Source organism: Spermophilus citellus (genome assembly GCF_964194105.1).
Source record: "Spermophilus citellus genome assembly, chromosome: 2".
Taxonomy (NCBI): Eukaryota; Metazoa; Chordata; class Mammalia; order Rodentia; family Sciuridae; genus Spermophilus; species Spermophilus citellus.
The window spans coordinates 257260461-257282981 of record NC_138183.1 but is presented as its reverse complement, the minus strand read 5'-3'; the positions used below and the strand labels follow the sequence as shown (position 1 = coordinate 257282981).

At 63.9% G+C, this 22521-nt stretch overlaps 1 protein-coding gene across 1 annotated transcript in view; it reads left to right on the top strand.

Annotated features, from left to right (window-relative positions):
- The first annotated feature begins 282 nt into the window (after positions 1 to 282).
- The window catches only part of BRSK2 (BR serine/threonine kinase 2), a 54860-nt gene continuing 32621 nt past the window's right edge, over positions 283 to 22521 (top strand). The window contains exon 1 of the mRNA XM_081278552.1: positions 283 to 694. Coding sequence (XP_081134678.1) covers positions 601 to 694 — 94 coding nt within the window. The 5' untranslated portion in view covers positions 283 to 600. The remainder of the gene's footprint in view (positions 695 to 22521) is intronic.

Genomic DNA, 22521 nt, shown 5'->3' with positions numbered 1-22521 from the left:
AGGCGGAGGCGGGCGAGCAGTTGGTGCAGGCGCTGATTGGGCAGTGACTCTGATTGGCTGCTGCGGGCACCATTAGCCGCGGTCACTACATCCCGCAGCACTCGATCAGACTCGGCTCTGCTCGGCTCGACTCGGCTACTCGGCTCGGCTCGGCAGAGAGGCTCAGTTCGGCGGCGTGGCTCGGCTGGGCTCGGCTGCTCGGCTGGGCTCGGCTCGGCTGCGCGGCTCAGCTCGGCTCGGCTCGGCAGCGCGGCCGCGGACCGGCGTGCGCTGGGGGCGCGGGGCGCGGGGCGCGGGCCTCGGCGGCGGCGGCGGCGGCGGCGGCGGCGGCGGCGGAAGCCTGGTTCCCCCCCGCCCGCCCTGTCCTCTCGACGAGGCGGAGGCATCACCCCGGCCGGGCCTCAGACGGGCGCGGCGCGAGCGGCGCGAGCAGCGCGGGGGGCGGCGGGGCGCGGCGGGGGCGCAAAGCAGTGCGGCCCTCCCGGGGGCGCCGCCGGCCGGGTCAGCGCGGACGGCACTCGGCGGACGCGGACGCACGGCTGGCCGGCCCCTCCCTGCCCGCGCCCGGGCGCCCACTCGCCGGCGCGGGGCCCGGGAGCGATGACATCGACGGGGAAGGACGGCGGCGGGGCGCAGCACGCGCAGTATGTGGGGCCCTACCGGCTGGAGAAGACGCTGGGCAAGGGTCAGACAGGTGCGTGCGCGCCGGCGCTGGGGGCGCGGGCCGGGCGGGCTGGGGGTGCCGGGCGCGGCACGAGAGGACGCGGGCGATCTAGGGGCGCGAGTGGCCCGGGACGCGGGTCAGGCGGGCTGGCGGGCGGGCGCACCTCCGGGGAGGCCGTGCGGACCCGCCGGGCGGGGCCGGGGAAAGCTGCCTAGTGGTGATGCTGCAGGCCCGGCCCGGGCCGGCGGCCGCGAACAATGGGCGGCTCGTGCGCCCCCGTCAGCCCTGCGCCTGGGTCCCTCCGCGGAGCCCGGCAGGCCGAGCGGCTGCGGTCGGCCGGGCGCGGCCCAAGGACACGCGGCACGGCCCGGGGCGCACCGCGGTGGGGCGCAAAACACGGCCTGGCAGCGCCCGGCGGCCCCGCTGCAGGTGCGCGGGCCGGGCCGCATTGTGCACCCGAGCGCTGGGGCCCATTGTGCCGCGAGAGGAGGGGGCCGAGCGGGAGCCCATCTGCCGTCTGCTGCGCCGCGCTAATAGGCGTGCTGCTGGAGCAGCTGCGCCCCGGCCGCGCGACCCCGGCGGTCCTGGCCGCCGGAGCCCCACTAGCCAGTCCCGGACCTCCGTTCGCGGAGGGGGTGGGAGAGAGCAAGGACCCGTCAGAGAGCTGGACAGCGCCTTCCTCTTCTCCCAACCTCAGGCCTCCGTGTATGCGACACTGTGCTCCCTAGGGAAGGAAGAGGGTGACTGTTACTGGGCCTGGATCAGTATCCAGGTCTGGCCCCTGGAGCAGACCCAGAGTCTACAGAGGAGGGGACTTTCTGGCTGGTCTTGGTTGTCTTTCCCGTGACAGGTTAGGTCCCCGCAAGGCCCAACCCTGGGCTAGCAGTGTGCACAGCTCCCCTTGCATTTGGCTAACTTTCCAGGCCTGGTTGGGCTTGGCCAGCCCCCTCATCTGGTCAGCCAGGCGCGTTCACACAGTCCTCTTTGTGGGAGGCTGGGACTCAGCCATTTTCTTTCTTCTCCCAGGACCAGCCTATCTCTGGTGGTCCAAAGGTTTAATTGGCACTGACCACTTCTTTCCTTTTTGGAAAGTTCCCCAGAGCCCAAGGATGGAGGATAGCAGGAGGTTGCCCACAAGAGTGGGGGCCCAGGAGTCCCTCTGCAAGCACCCCAGGGCCACAGGACGCAGAGCTAGGCAGTTGTGTCTGGGAAGAAAGTGGGCCAGCCTGGGCTCCTGGGGAGGGCGGCAGCCGTGATGTAGCAGAGGCAGGAAGGGTCTGGGCTGCTAGGATCTGCCTCCTCTCGCTGAGTCCCAGGTCCCGGCCCAGGGCTTGTGCCTGGGCTGGAGGAGGAAGCACAGACAGCTGTGGTTCAGCTGAGTCCAGGAGAGGCACCTTTCCAGGGAAGGACAACTAGTTTGTGACATCCTTGGCGAAGGAAGGGCCCAGGGCAGCCTAGTGCAGGAGGCAGGGAAATGGTCTGATTATCATACCAATAAAATGTCATCACGAGACACCCTCTGTACGCACCTGATGACAGCGTGGGTTGGGTGCAGTGCCGCCGGCCCCTGGGGGCAGGGGCTAGTCTCTCTGCTCCCCACTGGGTGATACTGCCCTACAGTTAAGTTGGGAGGTTCTTCCCACTAGCAGCCATGGCTGTGAAAGGTGTGTGCAGAACTGAGAAGGCAGCCTAAGCAGCCTCTCTGCCCTGCATCCAGGAAGCAGCCTGATCCAGAGTTCTGGTGGCCACAGTGTAAATGTGTAGCCAGGAAGTCCACCACAGCACTTGTCTTCTGTGAGGGGTCATCTTCGTGGATGTGGGCCCTGTGTGTGTGTGTGTGTGTGTGTGTGTGTGTGTGTGTGTGCTGGGCAGAGTCGCTGTGTTCCAGACCTGCCCTTTACTCCAGAGGAGGACAGACTTCCTGCAGGGAGACCTCAGGGGAGAGTGTGGGCTCTGCCTCTGTCTACCACCGCCTGGGGACCTTGTGGTCCTGAGGACTTGTGCTGGGACCTGGGGCCGTTGTTGCTGGGCTGGCAGGGGGAATCCACCAGCGAGGGCTCTGCTGGGCTTTTCCATTATCCAAGAAACTCTTGTTCAGTCACTGATGGGGCTGGGCCCCTGCAGGGACACCAGAACACAGTCCCCGCCATCATGGTACCGGCAGGAGTGGGAGACCCTGCAAGCCTAGGCAGCACCTGCCTAGGTCCTGGAGGGAGCATTGCACGGCCCTCATCCTGCGGGCTCAGTGGTCAACAGCAGGCACCTTCCTGCCCAAGCCAGAGCTCGGCTTTTGTAGCCCAGGAGGACCCTGTGGGAGGAGGGAGGGGACTGTGGGCCCTGGCTGTTTTTGGAGCCCCGTTGTGCCTAGAGTCCCTTCATCCAGAAGCACGGGAGGGGAGGAGGTAGTGACAGGGCTCTCAGGGAAGGGTCAGCCATGCCCAGGACTGGGAATGGACCTGAAGGGCTACCCACCAAGTCCCTGCCGTCCAACTCACCTGCCTCCGGCTTTCCCAGCTTCGGTCGCAGCTGGTGGGTGAGGGGACCTGGGACCTCTCTTCCCAAGTGGAACTCTTGGCAGTTGGTGGCCTGGAGAGGGGTCCAGGGTGGTGAAGCCAGTTAGATGGGGGCAGGTGATAGACGGAGGGGGGCGAGGGTGAGACTGATGTGAGGGGAACGTGGCAGAACTGAGGGTGTCCCTGGAAGTTGCAGGTGCCCCCTGGAGGGGAGAAAGTGGCAGAGCTGCGGAAGACACAAAGGGGAAGGTGGTGGGTGCTGGGACCATGTGGGTTTGGGGAAGTGGAGCAAAGGCAGGAGGGACCCACCTGAGGTGCTGTGTGGTGCTGAGGCCCAAGGGACGTGTGGCTGACTGGACGGGACCTGGTGACCTCTGTGGTGGTATAGGTGACAGAACTCCATTTTGGGGACACAAGTTGTGTCTGGTGGTCACCATGCCAGCAGGTGGGCCTTCTGCGAGTCTCACAGGTGATGGTGCGGTCCCCTCCCCCACATCGGACCCTGCTGTCTGACCAGCTATGCCCACCGGGGAACTGGGCCTCGGAACCCAGTCTGCCAGCAAGGGCAGTGTTCCTGGAGGGAGGAAAGCCTGGGAGAGGGCTGCCCACACAGGACAGGTCACAGCTGAGTGTTGGGGTGGGCAGCTGTCCCACCTGGCTTCTCTCCTGCTCGGGTCTCTGCCCAGACAGCCCAGGTGCCACCCCAGCCCTCCTCCAGCAGTGCAGACCCTGCCTCAGTGCCCATTCCAGGTTGGGAGCTGGTCTGTGAGGACTGTCCCAAGGGGACAGCTAGGCCCAGAGGGTCCGACCCACCGAGGTACCTGTCACTGGCACGGTGGGGCGCCTGCAGGGGTAGGGACCACTTGTGCTGGAAAGGCCTGCTGGGCAGCAGCCCTGGCCCGGGGCCCACACTGAGGTGTGTCCTGAAGTGCTGGCTGAGTAGGCTCTGCCTGACCCCGTGAGGACACTGGTGTGGCAGGCCCCTGCAGGGCTGCTGTTCCAGGGTGGGCTGTGGCTGGTCTCTGCCCTGACATCGCCCAGGTGGGGCTGGCCTAGACTGTCGCGCACATGGCCTACACAGCTGCCTGGCTGGCCCTCCCTGCCATGTGAAGCTTGGCCGCCCTTCACCAGCCCCCTGGGGAGTCTGTTTCTGACAGATCCTCACCTAGGCTCAGGGGGAGCCCGGCTGGGACCACTGAGGTGCCACTGCGCAGGTGCCAGCAGGCTCCTGCGTCCTGCCCCTTCCCTGCCTGCCCGGAGTGCTCACAGGGTGGCCACGTGTTGTGCTGGTTGTCACTGGTGTGTGGACTCCTGATCTACCCATGTGGCCGGCTCCTCTCCCCAAGCAGCCACCTCAAGGCCAGCAAGGACTGTACTTCAGGGCACTAGGGCTGCCTGCTGCTTGTCCTGCTCCTGAGTGTGGGCCCCAGTGGGGTGGGCCCGGTGCCCTACTGTCTGTCCTGGTTTCTCTCCTAGTGTTAGTGGAGTGCCCTGAGTGCAGGGTGGGCAGGCAGCAACAGTGTCCTCTGCTGGCCACGGGCCCTGCCCTGGCTTGGCTCCTTCTCTTCGCAGCAGACGGGCAACACTGAGTGCAGCTCCAGTGGCTGGGAAGTCTGTGGCTAGTGCTCCATATGAGCAGTTGAGACCTGGTGACTCTCCTTGGACAGTACCTGGGGACAGTGAGGCTGCCTCTGGAGGCCGCACCTCTGTGTGCAGACCCCTGGGGTCGCTGCGGCTTGGAGGGTGGTTCTGTCTCACTGGCCTGGCGTCTGTGCATGGTCCTCCTGGGCTCTGGCCACCAGGCAGCAGAGGGGCTTTGAGCCTCAGGACCCCGATCTGTGGAATGGGTTTCCATGGAACTTTTGTGAGGCTCCCAGGCTGGATGGTGTCTGGGCCAGGCACAACTGTCGTGTGGTAGTGGGCAGCAGGGGCATCTGTCAGGGGCTGCTGGCCGTCTCTCCTGTTGTCCTGTACTCTGCAGGGAGTTGAGGGTGCCAGAACATCCTGGTGCCTGCAGGTGGTGGGGTCAGGGGTAGGCCTCTGTGTGCTTGGCTCTAGGCCCAGGTTCCAGCCCAAGGTGGCCAAGCTGCCCGCAGGCCTCCCCAAAGCCTCACTCCCAGGAAAGCCGGCTGGTTAGGCTGACCTGGGCTCTGGACAGGATGGAGGCTGGGCTGGGACTGAAGCTCCAGGGACAAAGCAGAGATTGTGCCAGGCTGGCCGCCTCTCAGCCCAGCCTGCTCCGTCCAGGCCTTGTTCCACCACTTCTGAGGGCCCAGTGTTCCGGAGCCCAGCAGCTGGGAGTCAAGCCCCGCCTGTAGGACAGTGTCCCCCGTCCAGCCTTTAAAGAGAAACCTCTTCTTTCTGTGGCCTCTGGTGTCCTGGCCGGAGGTTGGGTCCAGAATTCTTCCCTGAACCAGGGTGGTGATGGCACCTCCCTGGCAGAGCATGAGGGTCTCGTAGGTTGATGTGTGTAGAGCCTGGTGGCACTTGTCCTCAGACTAAGATCAGGTCCTACCTGCCCCAGGGGTCCTGGTCTGTGGGAACAGACCCACTTTCCATGGGTGGCCACAGCATCCTTGTGGGCCTGGCCAGGGTTGAGCCGACAGTTCTGGGCTGGTTGGGATGGGGGACAGGGCCAGGTTGGGAGTCCTGGGATCCTCTGGAGGGCTCCTGGGGGCAGGAGTTCCTGGCCTGTATCAGGATGGAGGGCCACGGGGAATTCACCTCATTGCCGCCCACTCTGAGCTGAGGCTGGACACAAGGGTCCTGAAGGGCAGGGTTGGTCTTCCTGGCCCTCAGGCAGAGACGGTAGGGCAGCCTGGACAGCTGCTGCGTGGCCAGTGATGTAGGCGGGGGCAGCTGCACGTCAGTAAGGCTCAGAGCTGTGGGCGGTTTGCAGGGAAAGCCTGCGTGGTCAGGAATGTGGTCTGGAGGGATGGCGTGGCTGGGAAGCCCAGGGGACCCAGGCTGCTGGGCAGCGTCTTGCCTGGGTGAACAAGCCAGGGCAGGGGCTGGGGTGGACTTGCCTGGTGGGCTCCCCGTGTCCAGGGAGAAGGACTTCTGGGTCACACCATGTGACTGTGGGTAACTGAGGCCAGCTTTAGGGACCTATGGCCAGAGCAGGGCTAATTTGCTGGGTTACTACCATGTGGCTACGCTGGCCGGAGGCTCACCTGGGCCCTGCCTAGCTGTTTCCTGAGCAGGCGACCTTCCTGCCCTGGGTCAGAGAGTTTTCTCACATTGGCCAGAGGTGTCAAGGTACCCCATCTGCCCCAGGAAAGGTGCTGGCCAGAGGTGGCCCCAGCAGGGGTCTTGGCACTGCTGCTGGCTGGTGGCACTAGGGGTGAGAGGCAGCCTGGGTTCTTAACTCACTTTGGCTCAGAGACCTGAGTTCAGCAGCAGGAGCAGCTCCCTCCTCAGATAGCCCTGCCCTCCTCCTCCTCCTCCTCCTCCTCCTCCTCCTCCTCCTCCTCCTCCTTCTTCTCGTCTTCAAATGCCCCTCCTGCTGGGCACACAGCAGGGCCTGCAGCTCCACAGGGCCTGGCCGAGCCTGGAGGTCTTTGGTGGGCAGGGAGTACATGGGAGCAAGCATGGCCCTGAGGCCTGGGACTCACCTAGGGGCCCAGGAGTCCCTGGCCATTGAGAGCAGCAGGCTTCCGTGTGCCCTGTGGTTTCTTGAGGCCTTGAGCCCGTGGCTGGGCTTAGAGTCCCCTAGTCCCTGCTGTGGACTGCTTCTCCTCGGGGCTTGCAGGGGGCTTCAGGGGGCTGCTGGCACAACCCTGCAGTCCTCCCGTGGCACCAGGGCCCCTCCAGCCAGCCTGGAGCTGGGCAGCCCCATCCCAGCCTGTCTGGGCCCCGAGGTCTAGTCATGGGCAGAGCCCGAGGGAAGGGCCAGCTCCAGGTGCTTGGGTGGGAGCCCAGCCAGCAGGTGGGGATCGCTTGTCTTCACGCCTTGGCTTTCCCCCCTGTGAGTTGGCCTGGGCGAGACAGAGAAATGATACCTGAGGACGTCCTTCCACGGGCTGAGTGGGGACCTGGCCTGGTGCTGTGGCCAGTGGCTCCCTGGGAATTGGAGGCGTGCAGCTCGAGGGGCCTGGGATGCAGCAGGAGAGACGAGGACAGATGGTCATTGTGCCTGTTCACCCCCTCAGCTGATGGGATTTTCATCTGTGGGGCAGCGAGCGGGGAGGGATGATGAGGATTGTGGCAAAGCCAGCCAGCCAGCTGTGCCCAGCCGAGGAGATGCATGTCCAGCATAGTCCCTCAGGGCTCTGGCTGGCAGCTGCTGTCCCCCTGCCTCACAGGCCCTGGGCTGGTGAAGGGATTTGTTCTGTCCCTGTCCCTTGGCCACGTGTGGCCATGGTGACCCCTGGAGTGGCCTCACCCACCCTAGCCCCTGCCTTGTGCCTGCAGGCATCAGAGCAGCAGGTCCACTGTGGCCCTTCAGCTCCCAGCCTTCACACTTGGGGCTGCTGACCCTCAGCTCTGTGGTTCCTGGGACTTCTGTGGGGTTGGGGCTTTTGTGGGAACTGTGTTCCAGCCCTGGGCTCACCCCGGTCATGACATTTCCTGACATGGAGGTGGAAAGGACTCTCTGGAACCCAGCAGGCTCCGGCCTTGGCTGCAGGACGTAGGCCCAGTTTTGCTTCACACCCCAGGCCCATTATCTGAAGCGCGTCCCAGGCAGGGTTCACTAAGTGTTCCGGTGTCTGGCTTGAGAAGGCAGGCTCTTAGGTGGAGGTGTCTTTGTCACCCTGGAAACTGATGCTGACTTCTGAATACCAGCAGAAGTCCAGTCTGGTGCAGCAGTTTGACTCTGAAGCCTGCACCTCCTCTGCTAGCCATTCTGCATCTGCTATCCAGGGGACAGCAGGGGTCTGAGCTCTCCCCCAGGCCATGGCCAGTGCCCACTGGGCCCTGGGTGGGGACCGTTCTCAGGGGTCCTTTGCCCTGTGTCACCAAGGCTGGGCTGTGGGTGGGCCTGATGGTCTGCATTCCTGACAAGCCCATGGTTGATGCTGATCCTGGTCAGGGCCTCACCTGGAGGGTCAGGGGAGCTTATGGCCTGTCTGCCTCCTCTTACTCAACCCCTGACCCCCAGCTGGGGCTCCACCTTGAGTCTATCACCATTGTTCGTGATGCCCCAGCACCAGGCCAGGGTGGGGGCAGCAAGTGTGGACTTGAGTCTGCCTGGGGACAGTGGCTCCCACGTCCCAGGATGTTCACTGCAGGCCAGGCATGTGGGTGCCATCTCAGCAGGAGTGGATGTCACACAGGAGGAGCAGGGCCCATTTTAGTTCTGCTGCTGGGAGCGGGAATTGCCACCCCAGAAAGCCCAGTGCCGCCCCAGGCCTCCAGTCCCTCCTTCTGGGGAGGGGACAGGTGAGGATGCAGGAGTGGCCACGGGCCCCACAGGGATGTCTGCACAGGCTGGACTGCAGGCAGGTCTGAGGGAGTCTTCTTCCCAGACTCCTCATGGTGCTGGACCTCTCAGCGTCAGCTCCCCAGGCCTGACTGGCTGGACGCTGGGTTCTGCCACAGCCCCTTGTTCCCTCAGGCTCCTGGCTCCAGGGCAGCCTCAGCCTCTGGGATAGGGGCTTTCGCTCAGTCCACCTTCAAGGCCTCTGAGGGCCACTGTGGGGGACACTGCAGCATGTCCAGCAGATGCACAGTGACAGGGTGGACGTGGAGCTGAGTGACTGCAAGATACCTGTCCCAGCTGCTGTCTCTGGAGCTGCTTTGCCAACGCGCCTGACCTGTGGCCTCCATGCGTACTCACACAGGTGATACCCACCTGTGCACACCTGCTGCCTCGGCACCTGGGTTCTGGTCTGAGGTCGGGGCTGTGCCAGGAAATGGGTTGTGCTCTCACCTGTCAGTCAGGGCTCATGCTTGGTGCAGGTGTGCATTTTACAGTCTGCTGATCAGGTCTGAGGCACCCTGGAAGAATAGGCCACTGTTCAAGAACAGGCCCCTGGGGTGGGGGCATGTCCCTGGAGGATGTGGACAGTTGGCACCACATGGTCCTTGACCCCTGCACCCATTGCACTGAGCCTCCTGGGTGACGGGCAGCTCAGGTGGCCTTCCACCCATCACCATCCACTCTCTTTGGTTTCCAGGCCCAACAGGCTGCTTGTCGGGAGCTGTCCAGCAGGACTGTGCTGAAAACCACAGCACCTGCTCTGTGAGGGGGCTGCCGGCAGGTGTTGGTCCCCAGACCCCAGCTACAGCTGGAGGGAGCTCAGGGGCTCTGCTGCCTGCTGAGTCCCAGGTCTGCCCCCGGCTGTGGGCCTCAGGTTCTCTGCAGCCAAGGCCCTGGTGTGCACTGGGCCTTCTGTGGCCATCAGGTGTGTCCATTCTCTTCTGCAGGCTGGTCTGTCACTGGTGGAGAATGGTCCCCACCTGTGGATGATTCTGACAGCGGCTGCGTTTCTCGTGGGCTGCTGCAGCAGACCCCTCTGGGTGACTCTGACGGGGATGATGGCCTGGGGTGTGGGCGCCCGGGGTAGGGGAGTGACACAGTCTGTCACCTGGTGCAGCCTCCTGGGTGCCCTTTTTCTGTGCTCTTGGTGGCCTATGAGTGGATGACATGCAGGAGTGTGGGATGGCCCTGGGGTAGACAGGGGCTTGTAGAGGAGAGGCCACTGCAGGCTGGGCCCTAGGCTGCCTCAGCTGAGTCAGTGCTGTCTGTGTCCCACCCGCTGGGAGGCGAGAGGTGAGAGAACATGGGCTGAAGGCAGGTGGGGCTGAGAAGGAAAAGAGGCCCTGGGGGCCTGGCTCCCAGAGGAGGATCAGCACCGAGCCAGCTGCCAGGGTGTCTCGGATTGGAGGTCTGTGAGCTCTAAACCAAATCCCAGGGATTCACACCTCATCACAGCAGCACAGACAGACGCTCCCCTGGCAAGTGCCACCGTGTGACAAGTATATCTGTGGATGGACACAGCCGTGAGTCCTGGACTGATGGGGCCACCACTTCCCCGAGAGCGGGGGTAGGCAGGGGACTGCCCACAGCTCCCTCTATGCTGGTCTCCTGCTGGTGGATGCTGGCCCTGGGCCTTCTCCTGTGGGACGCTGGCCCTGAGCCCAGTGGGCACTGCTGGACTCCAGGCCTGTCTGTGCTGCCCGGGCTGAATGTGGCTGCCTGTCTGCTACAGGAGCCCCTGTGAATCTCACAAGTGGCACTGATTCTGAGGGACATTCTCTTGTCTTTGAGAGAGTCCTTCTGGGGAGGCAGGCCTCTTCCAGAGTGACCAGTGGCCACAGGCATGCTCCCCTATCACTGTTCCAGCTGATTCTTGCTGGGCCTCAGGGACTTACCACTGGATTCCTGTCTTCTTGGGCCTGGAGACTGAGCCTTTTCCACCCTGGGGGTGGCTGGCGAACCCAGAACAGATTTGACATGAAGCTCTAGGTGGTCTCAGGCCATGTGTGTGCGTCGAGGCCCTGGCCTGTGTTCTCCCCATATGGAGCCCAGGCCCAGTGGATCCGGCATCCGCCGAGCTGGACCTGGGCACTGAAGCCCTGGGTGCCTGGGGCATGATCATGGGTACCACAGTGGCAGGGCAGTGTCCGGCTCTGTTCTGATGAGTGTGGCCTTGGGAAAGGTGGCCCTCCTGGTGGTTCACGGCTTCATGGCATCATAAACTGAGCTCGTGCCCATCCGGCCAGGCTGAGCATGACCGGAGAGTTTCTAGGTGCCTCATCTACCTGGGGTGGCCTGCAGGCCGGGCTGAGCACGGCTGTGTGGTGGGTGGCTGGTGGCTGGGGCAGGAGGTGGGTTCTGCTGGGTTCCTGCTCCTGACCTGGGTTTAGCTGCTCACCTGCGAGGTCCTCAAGCACCTTGCGTCTGGGTGTGTCTGGACTTCTTTAGAGAGGGTCCTATCCTGGTGTGAGTATTCTAGTGCCATGCCCAGTGGCATGGGGGCAGTGACAGATGCCTGGCTCCCGTCCTAGGGCATGTGGTGGGGCCCCTCTGTACGCCTCTCCAGGCTAGGCCCATGGAGTACAAGCAGGATTCATGGGTTCTGGAGGGGGCATCTGGAGCCAGTGCCCCTCGCAGTCCCACAGAGACACCCCGCGGCCCTGCCCTGGCCACCCTGGAACCGCTTGTGTGGTGCCCTTCTGCAGCTGGCCTCAACCCCCAGCCTCCAGCACCCCGAGGCCTCCGAGGGATGGGACCCAGGGCGCCAGGGCTGACTTCTCCCATGGGCCTTGTTTCTCATGCTGCCCCTGTCCTCTGCCCCCATTCCCAATGCCTCCCTTTCCTGACCCTTGTTCCCTGTCATGTCCCCTCCCCAGGAACACCCCTCCCAGGGTTGTGGACTTTGTAGGAGTTGGCGTGCCAGGATCGAGTGCCAGCCTGACTGCCGGCCGGGTGCAGACCTGGGTGCTGCTTGCACAGTGTGGGGCCCTCTGACCTCATGTCCTGGCCTCTGGAGGAGAGTGCAGTGAGGAACGGCAGGGAGCCCGGAATGACAGAGGCCACCAGCCCCAGCACCAGCCCCGAGAGGGATGGGGTAAGGCAGACACCCTGCCCAGGTTCTGGTGCAGCCACTGGCGCTGTGGCACTTGGGGACAGGTGTTGTTATTTGGGAGCACCAGGGCGTGGGCCAGCAGGCTCTGCCTTTCTCCTCTCCCTGTCCTTCCTGCCTGCTGCCCACTAAGCAGATTCTATTATTACCCCACACTAGAGATTACCGCGCAGGCTGCTCCTCGGGGACAGCAGGCACTCACGCTGCGGGGGCTGGGCCAGTGCTTCCGTCCCTGTGGCAGTGGGTGACTGCAGGGCCCTGCGTGATTCCCTCCCTGATGTGCCGGGTGGGGTGTGTGTGTGTCTGGTTGTCTGGGTGGCAGGTCCGTCTGGGGGTAGCGTCTGGGCCCCGGGAGGTTGCCCCTGCTGCAGAGGACGTGGGAGTGGTTGGCCCCGGGGCCATGGCCAGACACTGCCGCCTCCCTCTCTCTGGCCCGCTGCAGTCCTCCCCACCAGGGCAGGACTTGGAGCTCCTGCACTGCCCCATAGCACACAGCACCCTCACGTCTGGGTTAGACCCCAGAGGTGTCCCTAGAAAGTGGGGCCCGGCCTCCCTGTGGCCCCTGCCTGTGCCATGCCCACCTCTCAGCTTGCTGGGCTTCACGAGGTCCCTACCCCTGCACCCCAGGCTCTGAGCTCCTGCCCCTCCTCTCTCGAGCTCCCTGAGTCCTCCTGCAGGGGCCTGGCAGGGAGGGGGCATGCAGTAAGCTCTGGCTAAGTGACCTGGCAGATGACTTAGGTGGGGCAGGGCAGCTCTGTTTAGTAGAAATCTAATGTGACCACCTGGCACCAGGGCTGTTAGGGTGGGGGTTCCCACTCATCTCCAGGAGGGTGCATCCCAACAAAAAGGTCATTCCCGTGTGGGTTGGGCCCAGGCTCTAGCAGGGAGGGCCAGGGGCACCCTGCCCGCCCAATGGCAGGTCTGGGACTCAGCACTGAGTTGTGGGAGCTGGGCCTTCCTGGCCCTCTGGGCCCCACTCCTCAGGCCTGCCTCAGCACTAGGGACCAGAGGTGTCCCTGGACCCAGGAAGTGCGCTCACTGACCACTCAGTGATACTGGGGTCCTGCTGGGCCCACACACCAGTGGAGGCCATCCCTGAGGGGAACTGAGCCCTCAGTATGGGGAGGTCGGGCAGGTGAGAGGGAGCAGGTGGGCCAGGGGCAGCTCTGGCTCTGGCAAGCAGACCCTTGGCCAGCTGTGCTTCTGGGAGGGTGGGCCCATCGCTGGGCTGTCACCGGGCCTGGAGGGAGGACGGCAGGACCCCAGCCAGCAGCTTGTAAAGAGGCTTGAGGCCAGAGATGGAGGAGGCCGGAGTCTGCAGCCTAGGGCTGGGGCTCGAGGGTGTGTGCCTGTGTCTGTGTCATGAGCAAGTATGTGGGTTGGTGTGGGGGTGCACAGGTCTGTGCGTGCACAGGTCACGTGCGTGTGTGCAGGTCTGGGTGCCTGTGTCTGCCTGGGTGTGGGATGACAGGCGGAGGCTCCCTGGGGCTTCCCAAGGAAGGCATCCCCAACCTCGTCACCATGGCAACCCCATCACCCATCCCTGGGGCCCTTGAGGGGGTGGGGCCTGCGGAGCAGGGCAGGAGGGAGCAGCCTGGGCCCTGGGGCTCTGCTGTGGCGTTTGGGGGAGGGGATCTGCTGAGCTGCCCTGCCACCTCTCCTCCTCTGCCCCCAGCTGTCCCAGACAGGCCTGCTGAACTCCCCAGCCCCCAGCCCCTGCTCTCTGTCCAGCACAGCTTTCTTGCCATTCCCAGGGTCTGGACAGCACGGGGCAGGGATCACCGGTGGCTGGGTCTCCTCTGGTCACGTCACTATGGGCCCCCCCAATGGAGTGCACTGGGGCCTCCAGATGTCTGACCCCCAGCCAGAGGCCCTGCCTTTCCTCCCTCCCACACTCTGCTCATCTCTCCTGGCCCATGCTGACCTCCCTGCCCCCGACCCTGCATGTGCCTTCACAGAAAGTGCCAGCATCCTCTCAACGACTTCTCTTTCTGGGGTCCCCGGGCTGCCACTCTGCAGGTGGGCTGGCCCGTGGTCTTGTCAGTAGCTCTCCAGACCCCAGGTCTGTGCTGTAGGGAGGGGAGGGAGGGCCTCCCACTAGGACAGCAGCCCCGACAGCAGCCCCATGGCATTTCTGAGCAGCGGGGTTCAGCAAGTGATCTCACTGGGCTGATTTTACAATACTGAGTTGCAGAAACCAGTTAATCAAAATCTAACGTGGCACTATGGGGGCTGGAGTAGGGGTCCCACCCGCCTCCAGGAGGGTTGTCTCTATAAGAATGCAATTCCAGTGTGTGTGGGGCTCGGGCTGAGGCTCCCTCCCCGGCCAGGGCACAGAACAGGGACATGGTAGGGGGGCTGGTTGCCTCTCAGTTCCCCACACAACCTTAATTTGATGGCTTCATAGCACTGGTGGCCCCAGGGGAGGGAGCCAGGGAAGGCTCTCAGGGCCTGCCTGCCTGGGGGGCCGTGGGAGGGGGTTGCCCTGTGCTGAGCAGCGCCTGCCTCGGAGGAGGCCCCATAGCTCTCAGACAGGGTCTCCTAGAACACCCACCTTTGCTGCAGTACTTCTGAGGCCCGGGCCGTGTGGGAGGTGGACACCTGTGGTCGGTGGACACCTACGGGGACTCTGGCTGGGGAGGGTCGGCTTCTGTCGCATCAGACCGAGGTTGGTCCAGCTGCCTCTGTGGTTGCCATGGCAACCTGTGCTGGCAGGGGCTGAGTGACTGCCTAGGAGGGAAGGGGACCCCATCCTACTGACTGACAGCCCCTCCACATCCTAGCAGCAGGTGTGAAGCCCCCCATCCTTATGTGCTGGTGGTGGATCTGGGGGAGGCTGAGGCCCCAGGCTGGTCACTCCAGAGTCCAGCTCTTGGAACCCCATGTCTCCTCTGCCTCCAGACCCTCTGCTCCCCCAAGGACCCAGGCTGCATCCTTCTTGCTCTCTTGCCAACCTGGGGGACCCAGGATGACCGGCTCATGGCCTGGGCAGCACGGGGCAGCCTTCTGCAGCCAGGTAGCCTGGCCAGCCTGGAGCACACGCACCTGCCGCCATTTCCTGACCCGGACACCAGACAGCAGAAGTGGCAGGAGCTCAAGGGACACTCCGTCCCGAGCCCTCCCTGAAACTCATGTGTGTCTGGAGTGGAGGGTGCTGGCCGTTGTGTGGGCTGCCCCCATGCCACCCTGACAGGCACTCCAGGGCTGTCTACGTGAGCCAGGCTGCAGCGAGTGGCCAGTGCATGGCACTTCCTGCTACCAGGCGCTGTCCCTCTGCAGCTCGGGATCATTTCCAAGTCCTTCTTGGGGCTGTAAGGGCCCCAGGTCCTGAATGTGGGGGTGTGCACAAGCCTTTCTGGGCTGAGCCCTGCCATGGGCGCTGCCTCACTCCACAGCCCAGGTGCCTCGTGACGAAAGGGGCAGGCCCCACAGTGGCTGCCCCTACCCGGCGGAGGAGCAGCTGCTGGCCCTGTTTCCTCCCTCCCAGGACCGTGCCCTGAGCTTGTGGGACTCCTGGCGCCTGGGACAGGTCTCCCTGGTGTGGGCTGGTTTCTTGGGCAGGACCATGACACCCTTTATTGCAGGTGCTTAGTCACCTGCATCTTACTGGGAATCACCGGTCACCCCCGGCTCATTTGGAAACAGCTGGCGTGTTGTGGGGTTCTAATTGGCTGGTCCGAGCCCTCTTTCCCAGTCCACTCAGAGCTGCCATTCTGTTTGGGGGTGTTTGGAGCCTACAGCCACCATCTGTCTTGGGGTCCGTGTGGCGTCCCAGGGGCTAGAGTGTGCACCACGTGTCTCCTGCCCCGAAGCTGGAGAAGGCAGTGCGGGCCTGAGGGAGGGGCTGTGCAGGACACAGGACAAGGGGGCCGCAGTGTGTTGGCCTCCTGTTGGGGTGGCCTTTCACAGGAGCGTGCTTAGGCGGAGACCAAAGGAGCACTTGAAGTTCATGCAGCTCTTGTGCGTCAGCTCTGCCCCAGAGGACCGCAAGACAGCTGCGGAGCAGGGCGCTGGGCCATCCTGACCACACAGCAGTTCACAGCACAAAAGAGCCCTGAGCAGGCGCCTCTGGCGGGGGCACGGGGGGGGGGGGCAGCGTTTGCTTGAAGCCAGGGGCTCTGAGCTGACTGGCTGACTGAGCTGGGGTGCTGCTGGCTCCTGGCAATCCTTGGGGCTCTGCCTCTTTCTGGTCTTGGGCCTGGAGTTGACATGGGGTGGGTGAAGGAGCTAGGCACCCCCCTCCGAGGGGGCTGGACATGTACTTGGGCAGCACCCACAGATCCCAGCCAGGACATCCCTCCCCACCCTGCCTGCTCAAGCTGGGCCATGGGCCTCCTCAGGTGCCCCCCCCCTTTGGCCTAGAGGTGGGGCATCCCTTGCAGTGGGCATGGCACTAGCTGGGTGTTGTGGGTTAGTGGGCAGCAAAGCCAGGTGTTCACAGGCCTCAGTCCAGGGCTGGGGCTGAGCTGGGCTGGAGTGGGGTGGGCCGGGGGTTCTGAGCTGGGGCCCAGCTGAGGGGAATGGGAGGAAGGGGTGGGGGCAGGGATCTGTGGATGCTGCCTGCCGGTTCTGCTCCGGTCACCATGGCAACAGATGGAGGTTTGTCAGAAAAGAGGAGGGGGAGGCTTTGTAGGAGTCTGCTGGGGTTTAGAGACCAGCGGGATCTTTCAGAGATGGGGCTCTCTGACCTTCAGTGGAGAGGCTTCTCCCAGGGCCACAGATCTGCCTCCCAGGACGGGAGGGTGGGCTTTAGGTGTAGGCCTGAGCCTCCTTCCTCGGGTCTTCCAGCCTGGCTCCTGGGCTGGAGTCGCAGATTGGAAGGGGCTCTGTCCCCAGCTGGACAGCACAAGGGTCAGGGCCCTAGCAGGCTGGGAGCTGGGCAGTGGGCATGGCCCGCCTCCTCAACCCTGGAGCTGGGGAGAAGGTGTGTCTGGGACTCCAGCCTCACCCCATGTGACTGCCGACCCGGGAGACCTCCTTGGGGTGGGGGACCACCTTCCTTGATTGTGGAGTCCTGGCCGGCAGTGGCCCCTTTCCCTGCTCTAAGGAGAGTTCCCAGGCCTGCCCCAGCAGGTGGGCAGGGCTGCATATAGGAGCCCACCTGGACACACTCCCAGGCTGGGTCCAGCCCTGCGGGACACTCACTGCCTGCTGTGACCTTGCATGAGTCAGCAGTGTTCTGTGGAGAGTGGGGCTGGGCCTGGCCTGCAGGCCCAAGCCATCGCCCCACGGGGGCCGTGGGAACTCCACCTGCACAGGTGCTCCACTGAGGCTGGCTGCTCGGGCCCCTGACCACCCTGGGAAGGCGGGCACCTGCATGAGGCCTGATGTGGCACTGCCTCCCTAGGGGTGAGGCCTGCTGGTACAGGCCTGGCCACAGTGCCGAGGGACAGACTTGACCACTGTCCTGACGTTGGGAGACCCCTTCCCCAAGGAGCACAGCTTGCAGTTTTCCAGTCCTGCTTCCAGGGTCCTCGTAGGGACAGTGGGATGGGGGCTCTGGGGTGGGGCCCTGCCGTGCGTGAGGCAGTGGGCCCCCTTAGGAAGCTCTGGGGTGTCAGGTGGTGGGAGGGGCTGTATCTGGGAACCAGGGACAGCAGCCGCCAGCCCAGATGCAACCCTGCCCACCTGCCCAGGGTGGCCTTGGCACCCAGACACAGGGCCCCTTTGCCCCAGCTGGCTGGGGCTTTGGGGCCCAGGGTGCAGGGTGGCTCCTGATCCCCATAGTTGGGGTGGCTAGGGGCCCCCTTTGGATGCCAGTTCCTGGCAGGGCAGGGGGCAGTAGATGAGGCTGCCTGGCAGTCCCTTCATGGTGCCCATCACGCCCCCTTCCCTGTCTGCCTGTGGCGGGCCTGGGAGTGGGATGGTCCTGGCCCAGGCAGGCCTTTCTGGGAGGGTAGAGGACAGGGGCTGGACTGGGGCTCTGCATCTCATGGGGCTCCTGGGCTCAGGCCCAAGCCAGCATCTCTGGCTGGAGCAGGCTGCCGAGACTGGCCCCAGCTGCCCCTGGGGTACCCCTGTAGGCCCTGGGGTCCATCTTGGATAGTGTCCCCACCATCAGCCTGTTAACCTCCCAGATGGCCCCTTCCGGCAGTGTGTGCCCACCCAGCACCCACCTGGTCAGCCCAGGTCCCCGTTCCGTCACCTCCCTCTGTAGCCCTTGCTGGAGCCACCAAGAAGGGCCTAGACCTGGGGGCTTCCCCATCCTGAGCCTGTAGGGGACCCTGGGGGGACATTGACCCCTCTTGGTAGGCCAGGGGCTCCTGAGGGCAAGAGCAGCAGAGGCCTTGTGTCTGAGTCGCTCTGTCCAGCAGTGAGGGCCTCTGGCCACAGGGTTTGCAGGGAAGTGTCACCCTGTCCTCAGGCCTGGCCTTCCTGTGGGAACCAGCTGTGTCAGCAGGGTAGGACTTCTTGCCTCTGTGAGAGGTGGGCCAGGAGCCCGGCCCTCTCCCCTGCCCCTGCCTACCAACAGGGGGCAGGGCTGGGCAGTTGTAGCTGGAGTGGCTCTCAGCTTGGCCCCTGCAGCTGCCCTGGGGGGGAGACCCCCACCCATTCCCTCCCTCCCTCTGGGTTTCCCAGGAGGCTCCCAGGTGTGGGTGGGTGTGGCCTTCCCAGGGCGGACAGGTGGCCAGGGGCCAGCTGGTCTTTTACCTGTCTCTGGGCCAGCCAGCTGGGTGAATTGGGCCCTGGCTCCAGGTCTGGTGTGAGTCCTGCCAGCCCCACGCCCCTGTGGCAGCTGCCCATGGACTTCTATTTGCTCTCAGGGCTGAGGGCCAGGGGTGTGGGGCTGACCTCAGGCCCCACTTAGGACCACAGCCTGGGGTGGGCTGGGCTGGGTTGGGCTACCCCTCTGTCCCCTCCTGCAGGCCTGCAGGCTGCCCATAGGGGACCCTGGGTCAGCTGGGCCCCGGGCTGGGAGGGAGCTTCTGTTGGAAATGCCTGGCCCCACGACCACTGGAGTGGTCCGTTAGAGGTTAAGGTGTGCCCTCACCCTGGGGAGAAGCACAGGGGGTCCCTTGGCTGATTTGATAAAGTGCTCCCACTTCAAACTGTCCCCAGAAGGTAGGAAGGTGGGCAGCCGCAGTCCTAGGCCAGGGGTCCCTGGGGTCCCTGAGCCCTTCCGGGGTCTGACTGAATACTGTTTCACCCAACGGGAGACGCCTTCTCTGAGCGGCGTGAGGACGGGAGGGCTGTTCTTCTCCCTGACCCCCACGGGGGCGGACAGGGTAGTTAATAAAGTTGCACTTACATCCTGGTGTGTGGAACAGCTTTATTGTTTGTCAGTGAGCAAGTATTTGTGAAATTTGTTTTAATTTCTAACACAATAAACATCAGCAGACTTAACCACACAAATAGATCTGTTAGTGTCCTCAGTGATCTTTTAAAGCTTCATTGTTTTTTTTTTTAATGCTATTGTATTTTTTAACTTTTATTTTATTTTCTTATTCCTATGTGGTGCTGAGGATGGAACCCAGTGCCTCACACGTGCTAGGCAAGCGCTCTGTACTGAGCCCCAGCCCAGCCCCTACCCTCAGTGATTTCTAAGTCACTGGAAAGGCTAAAGATCCTGGGTGAGGGCTTGGCCCTGCAGGCTGAGCTGGGGGCTGGGGTGACGCACCCCATGGGCTCTGCTGCCACTGCTCTTGGGAGCAAGACCCTCCCATCTCCCCTCGGGACCTCTGTACCTGCCTACGGTGCCCTTCCAGGAGTGGACTTCAGTTTGCCTGAGCGGTCCTCTGCTGGGCAGGGGTCCCCTCTTGGGCGTGCCTCCTCCCTCCTTGGGTATGGCTGGCACCTGGTGCTCCCCAGGAGGGGACAGGGGTGGTGCGAGTCGGCCCCCTACGTGCTCCTGCCTCTCAGTGGGCTGTGGGGATGCCTGGCTGGCTCTCAGCATGTAGGCAGGCAGGCCATGGTCCCCGTCTTCTTTCTGGAGAGGAGGCAGGTGCACCCATCCCTGGTGCCCTGAGCATCTCTCTGTCTGTCTGTGCTTCTGTCTGAGTGATCCCAGGTGGGCCTTGCTGGGCGCTGTCTGCTGCAGCTCAGAGTTCCGGGGGTCTGTGGGCAGGTGTTTAGTTTGTCTCCTCTTGAAACGTGCCCTCTGCCCCTCGTGCCGCTGTTTCTGGGACTCAAGCGCCAGGGTGGGCCTGTGGGGTGTCCTGCAGCCTCTGATGGGCTGTCTTCGCTCCAGGCTCTGTCCCCATGTGGACAGCTCCCCTTCCCCTGCTGTGGAGCTCTGCCGGCCTCTGTGGGGTCCACTCTGCTGTGAGCCCATCTGAAGGCCCTTCTCCATCTTTCCTCCAACTAGCGATGCCTCAAGCCCCTCCCCAGCTTCCCCGGGCAGCTGTGTCTTGCTCTGCTGTGCCCCCAAGACAGGCCACATGGCCCCCTTCCTGCTGAGAACGGGCGGGCAGGACTGCCCCCGTCAGGCTGGTCACTGGATCTTCACAGGACTTTGGCTGGGTCAGGCCTGGCGGCCCCTCAGCTGGCTGGGCCAGGCGTCTAGGGCAGGGAGCCCAGGAGGGACTCATCTCCCAGGAGTGGACACGGGCTTGAGTGTCACCAGGAGAACTCTGGGTCTGCTGAGCCAATGAGTGCGCTGCCCAGGGCGTGCCCCGGGCCCTGGTGTCGCCCCCTGGGGCTCCTCCCTTGTCGCGAGCTGGGCTCTCTGGCTGGCCATCTGTCCTGGCTCTCTGTCCTGCTCCCATCAGGGGCATTCCGTCTTCATCTTTATGCCGCGGTTTTCGGGTCCCCAGGCCTCTTCTGGTTTTCTCCTGCTCTGTGTCGAGGCCTCACCTTAGCAGCTCCTTTAAGTCTGGTGGGAATGTGGGGAGCAGCACGGGACCTCTCCCTGGACTTCCCCTCCCAGGCACAGCTCCTCCCGTGCTGGTCATGGGCACTTTTCGGGGAGGAGGCCCCGTGTGGTTCTGATAAGGAGCGAGGTGTTCTCACCTGGGTCTGCGGTGTGTGACCTCTGTCTGCCTGGAGCTGTCTGTCATGTGCTGATGGGCAAGGAGTGGGTCAGGGTGTGGCAGTGAGGCCGGGTTGCCCAGGGCACCCCTGCCCCTGCTTGGCTGGACCTGGTCCTGGGTGGTCTCTGTCCAGGCCTGGAGGGAGGTGCAACCCTGAGGATCTGGTGTTCAAACCTCGGTGATTGCTCCCTCTGTTTCAGCAGCCCGACTCTGGGGCCCACCCTGACCCCCTTCCCTGACCCCCTTCCCTGGCCCCCTTCCCTGGCCCCCTTCCCTGACCCCCTTCCCTGACCCAGACATGCACAGCCTCCCCGGTCCCTGGAGACAGCCCCGCCCCTGAGCAAGCTTTTCAGAGGGCTCTGCCGGCTGCCTCTTCTAATCAGAGGTGGGGTCTGTAGGGGCAGACCCGAGAGCCAGCCTGCCCAGGATCCAACCTGCGTTTCTGGCAGTGCCCTGGCAGCCAGGGTCCCCCTCTGTACCCAGAACTGCTGCTCCCCACCCTCTTCCATCCCTGAGTCAGCAGGCCTCTGGGGAGCAGTCCCACCCTGCCTGACTCCTCTGCCCTGAAGCCAGCCTCAGAAGCCCCCACCATTAGCCCAGGGCCATTCCTCCTGGGGGAAGCCCAGCCTGGAGGACTGGGCACCCAGCATCCCATGGGGAGCGGGGTGTCTGTGTACACAGGGGTGGGGGGCCTCAGCCCGGGCTGATCAGTGGCTTCTATCCTATCTTTTACTTGAGTGCAGAGCAGAAGAGTCATGGGGCAGCTGGGGACAAGAACAGCTCTGAGCCCCTGTGGGCTGCCTTTGGGTGGAGGAGGGGCCCTGGCTTGGCTGGTCCCACCTGGGACCCCCTGGCCGGGTTCTCTTCTTGGGAGCCATCCCAGGCCCCTCCTGGAGGAGGAGGGGTCAGTGTGGGGTGACTAGGACTTCAGACGTGGGGGTTCTTGTCCAATACACCACAGCAGGGTAGAGTGTTAGGAGAGCCCTGTGGCTGGGGGGCATCCAAGGGCCCACTCCCGGAGGAGGGGGAACCAGGCTCCTGCTTCCCATCCTCCCTGGGCTGCAGAGGGGGTCTTCTCTGCCTGGGAAGGGACTTGGGGTGGGTACTGGGATAGGGGGGTTGTGCAGGAGTCCTCCCTCCCCTGGGACGGGCCTCCCTCCAGGCACAAGCTGTGGGTTGGGTCTGCAAGGTGCAGCAGCCAACTCCCAGTGTTTGGGTGCTGGGCTGGGGCACAGCAGAGACAGCCCAGCGGCTGCCGGCAAGTGAAATATTTCAGGGCTTAATTAATTTAATTTGAGAGGTTCCTTTTCGGAGCGTGAACAGTCTCCCCAGAGACGCCAGCCCTCCCTGGCACACTGGTGGGCGGCCGCGGTCTGTGTGGTGCCGCCTCCTGCTCCTGCAGGGTTAGGTTGGGCTCCCCTGGCGTGCGCAGCCTAAGGAATCTCCATCTCTTCCTGCGCCCTGCGCACCTGGTTGTGGGTTCCCTGTGTGCGGGTCAGTGTGGAACTGCTGTCCTGTGTGTCCTGCACACCCCATCCACAGCCTTGCTGGGCCTGTACAGCAGTCTGGTCACTGTAGGCTGGGACCAGCAGCCATGGCCTGGAAACTGGATGCCTGGGCAGGGAGGGGGTCTGGCGTTCCCAGACTGTGAAAGCCAAAGGTCACATGGCCAAAAGCACCCAGGTGTGAGGACCTGCCTCTCCAGGCCTCCTCTCAAGGGTCAGCTTTTCCTGGAAGCCCACGTGGACCCAGCTGGCCCCTGCCCGGGTGTGGGGTTGTGGTGTGTGTATTGGGACTGTGGCCTGAGTGTCTGGCTGAGGCCACCGTGAGGCTGCTCAGAGCTG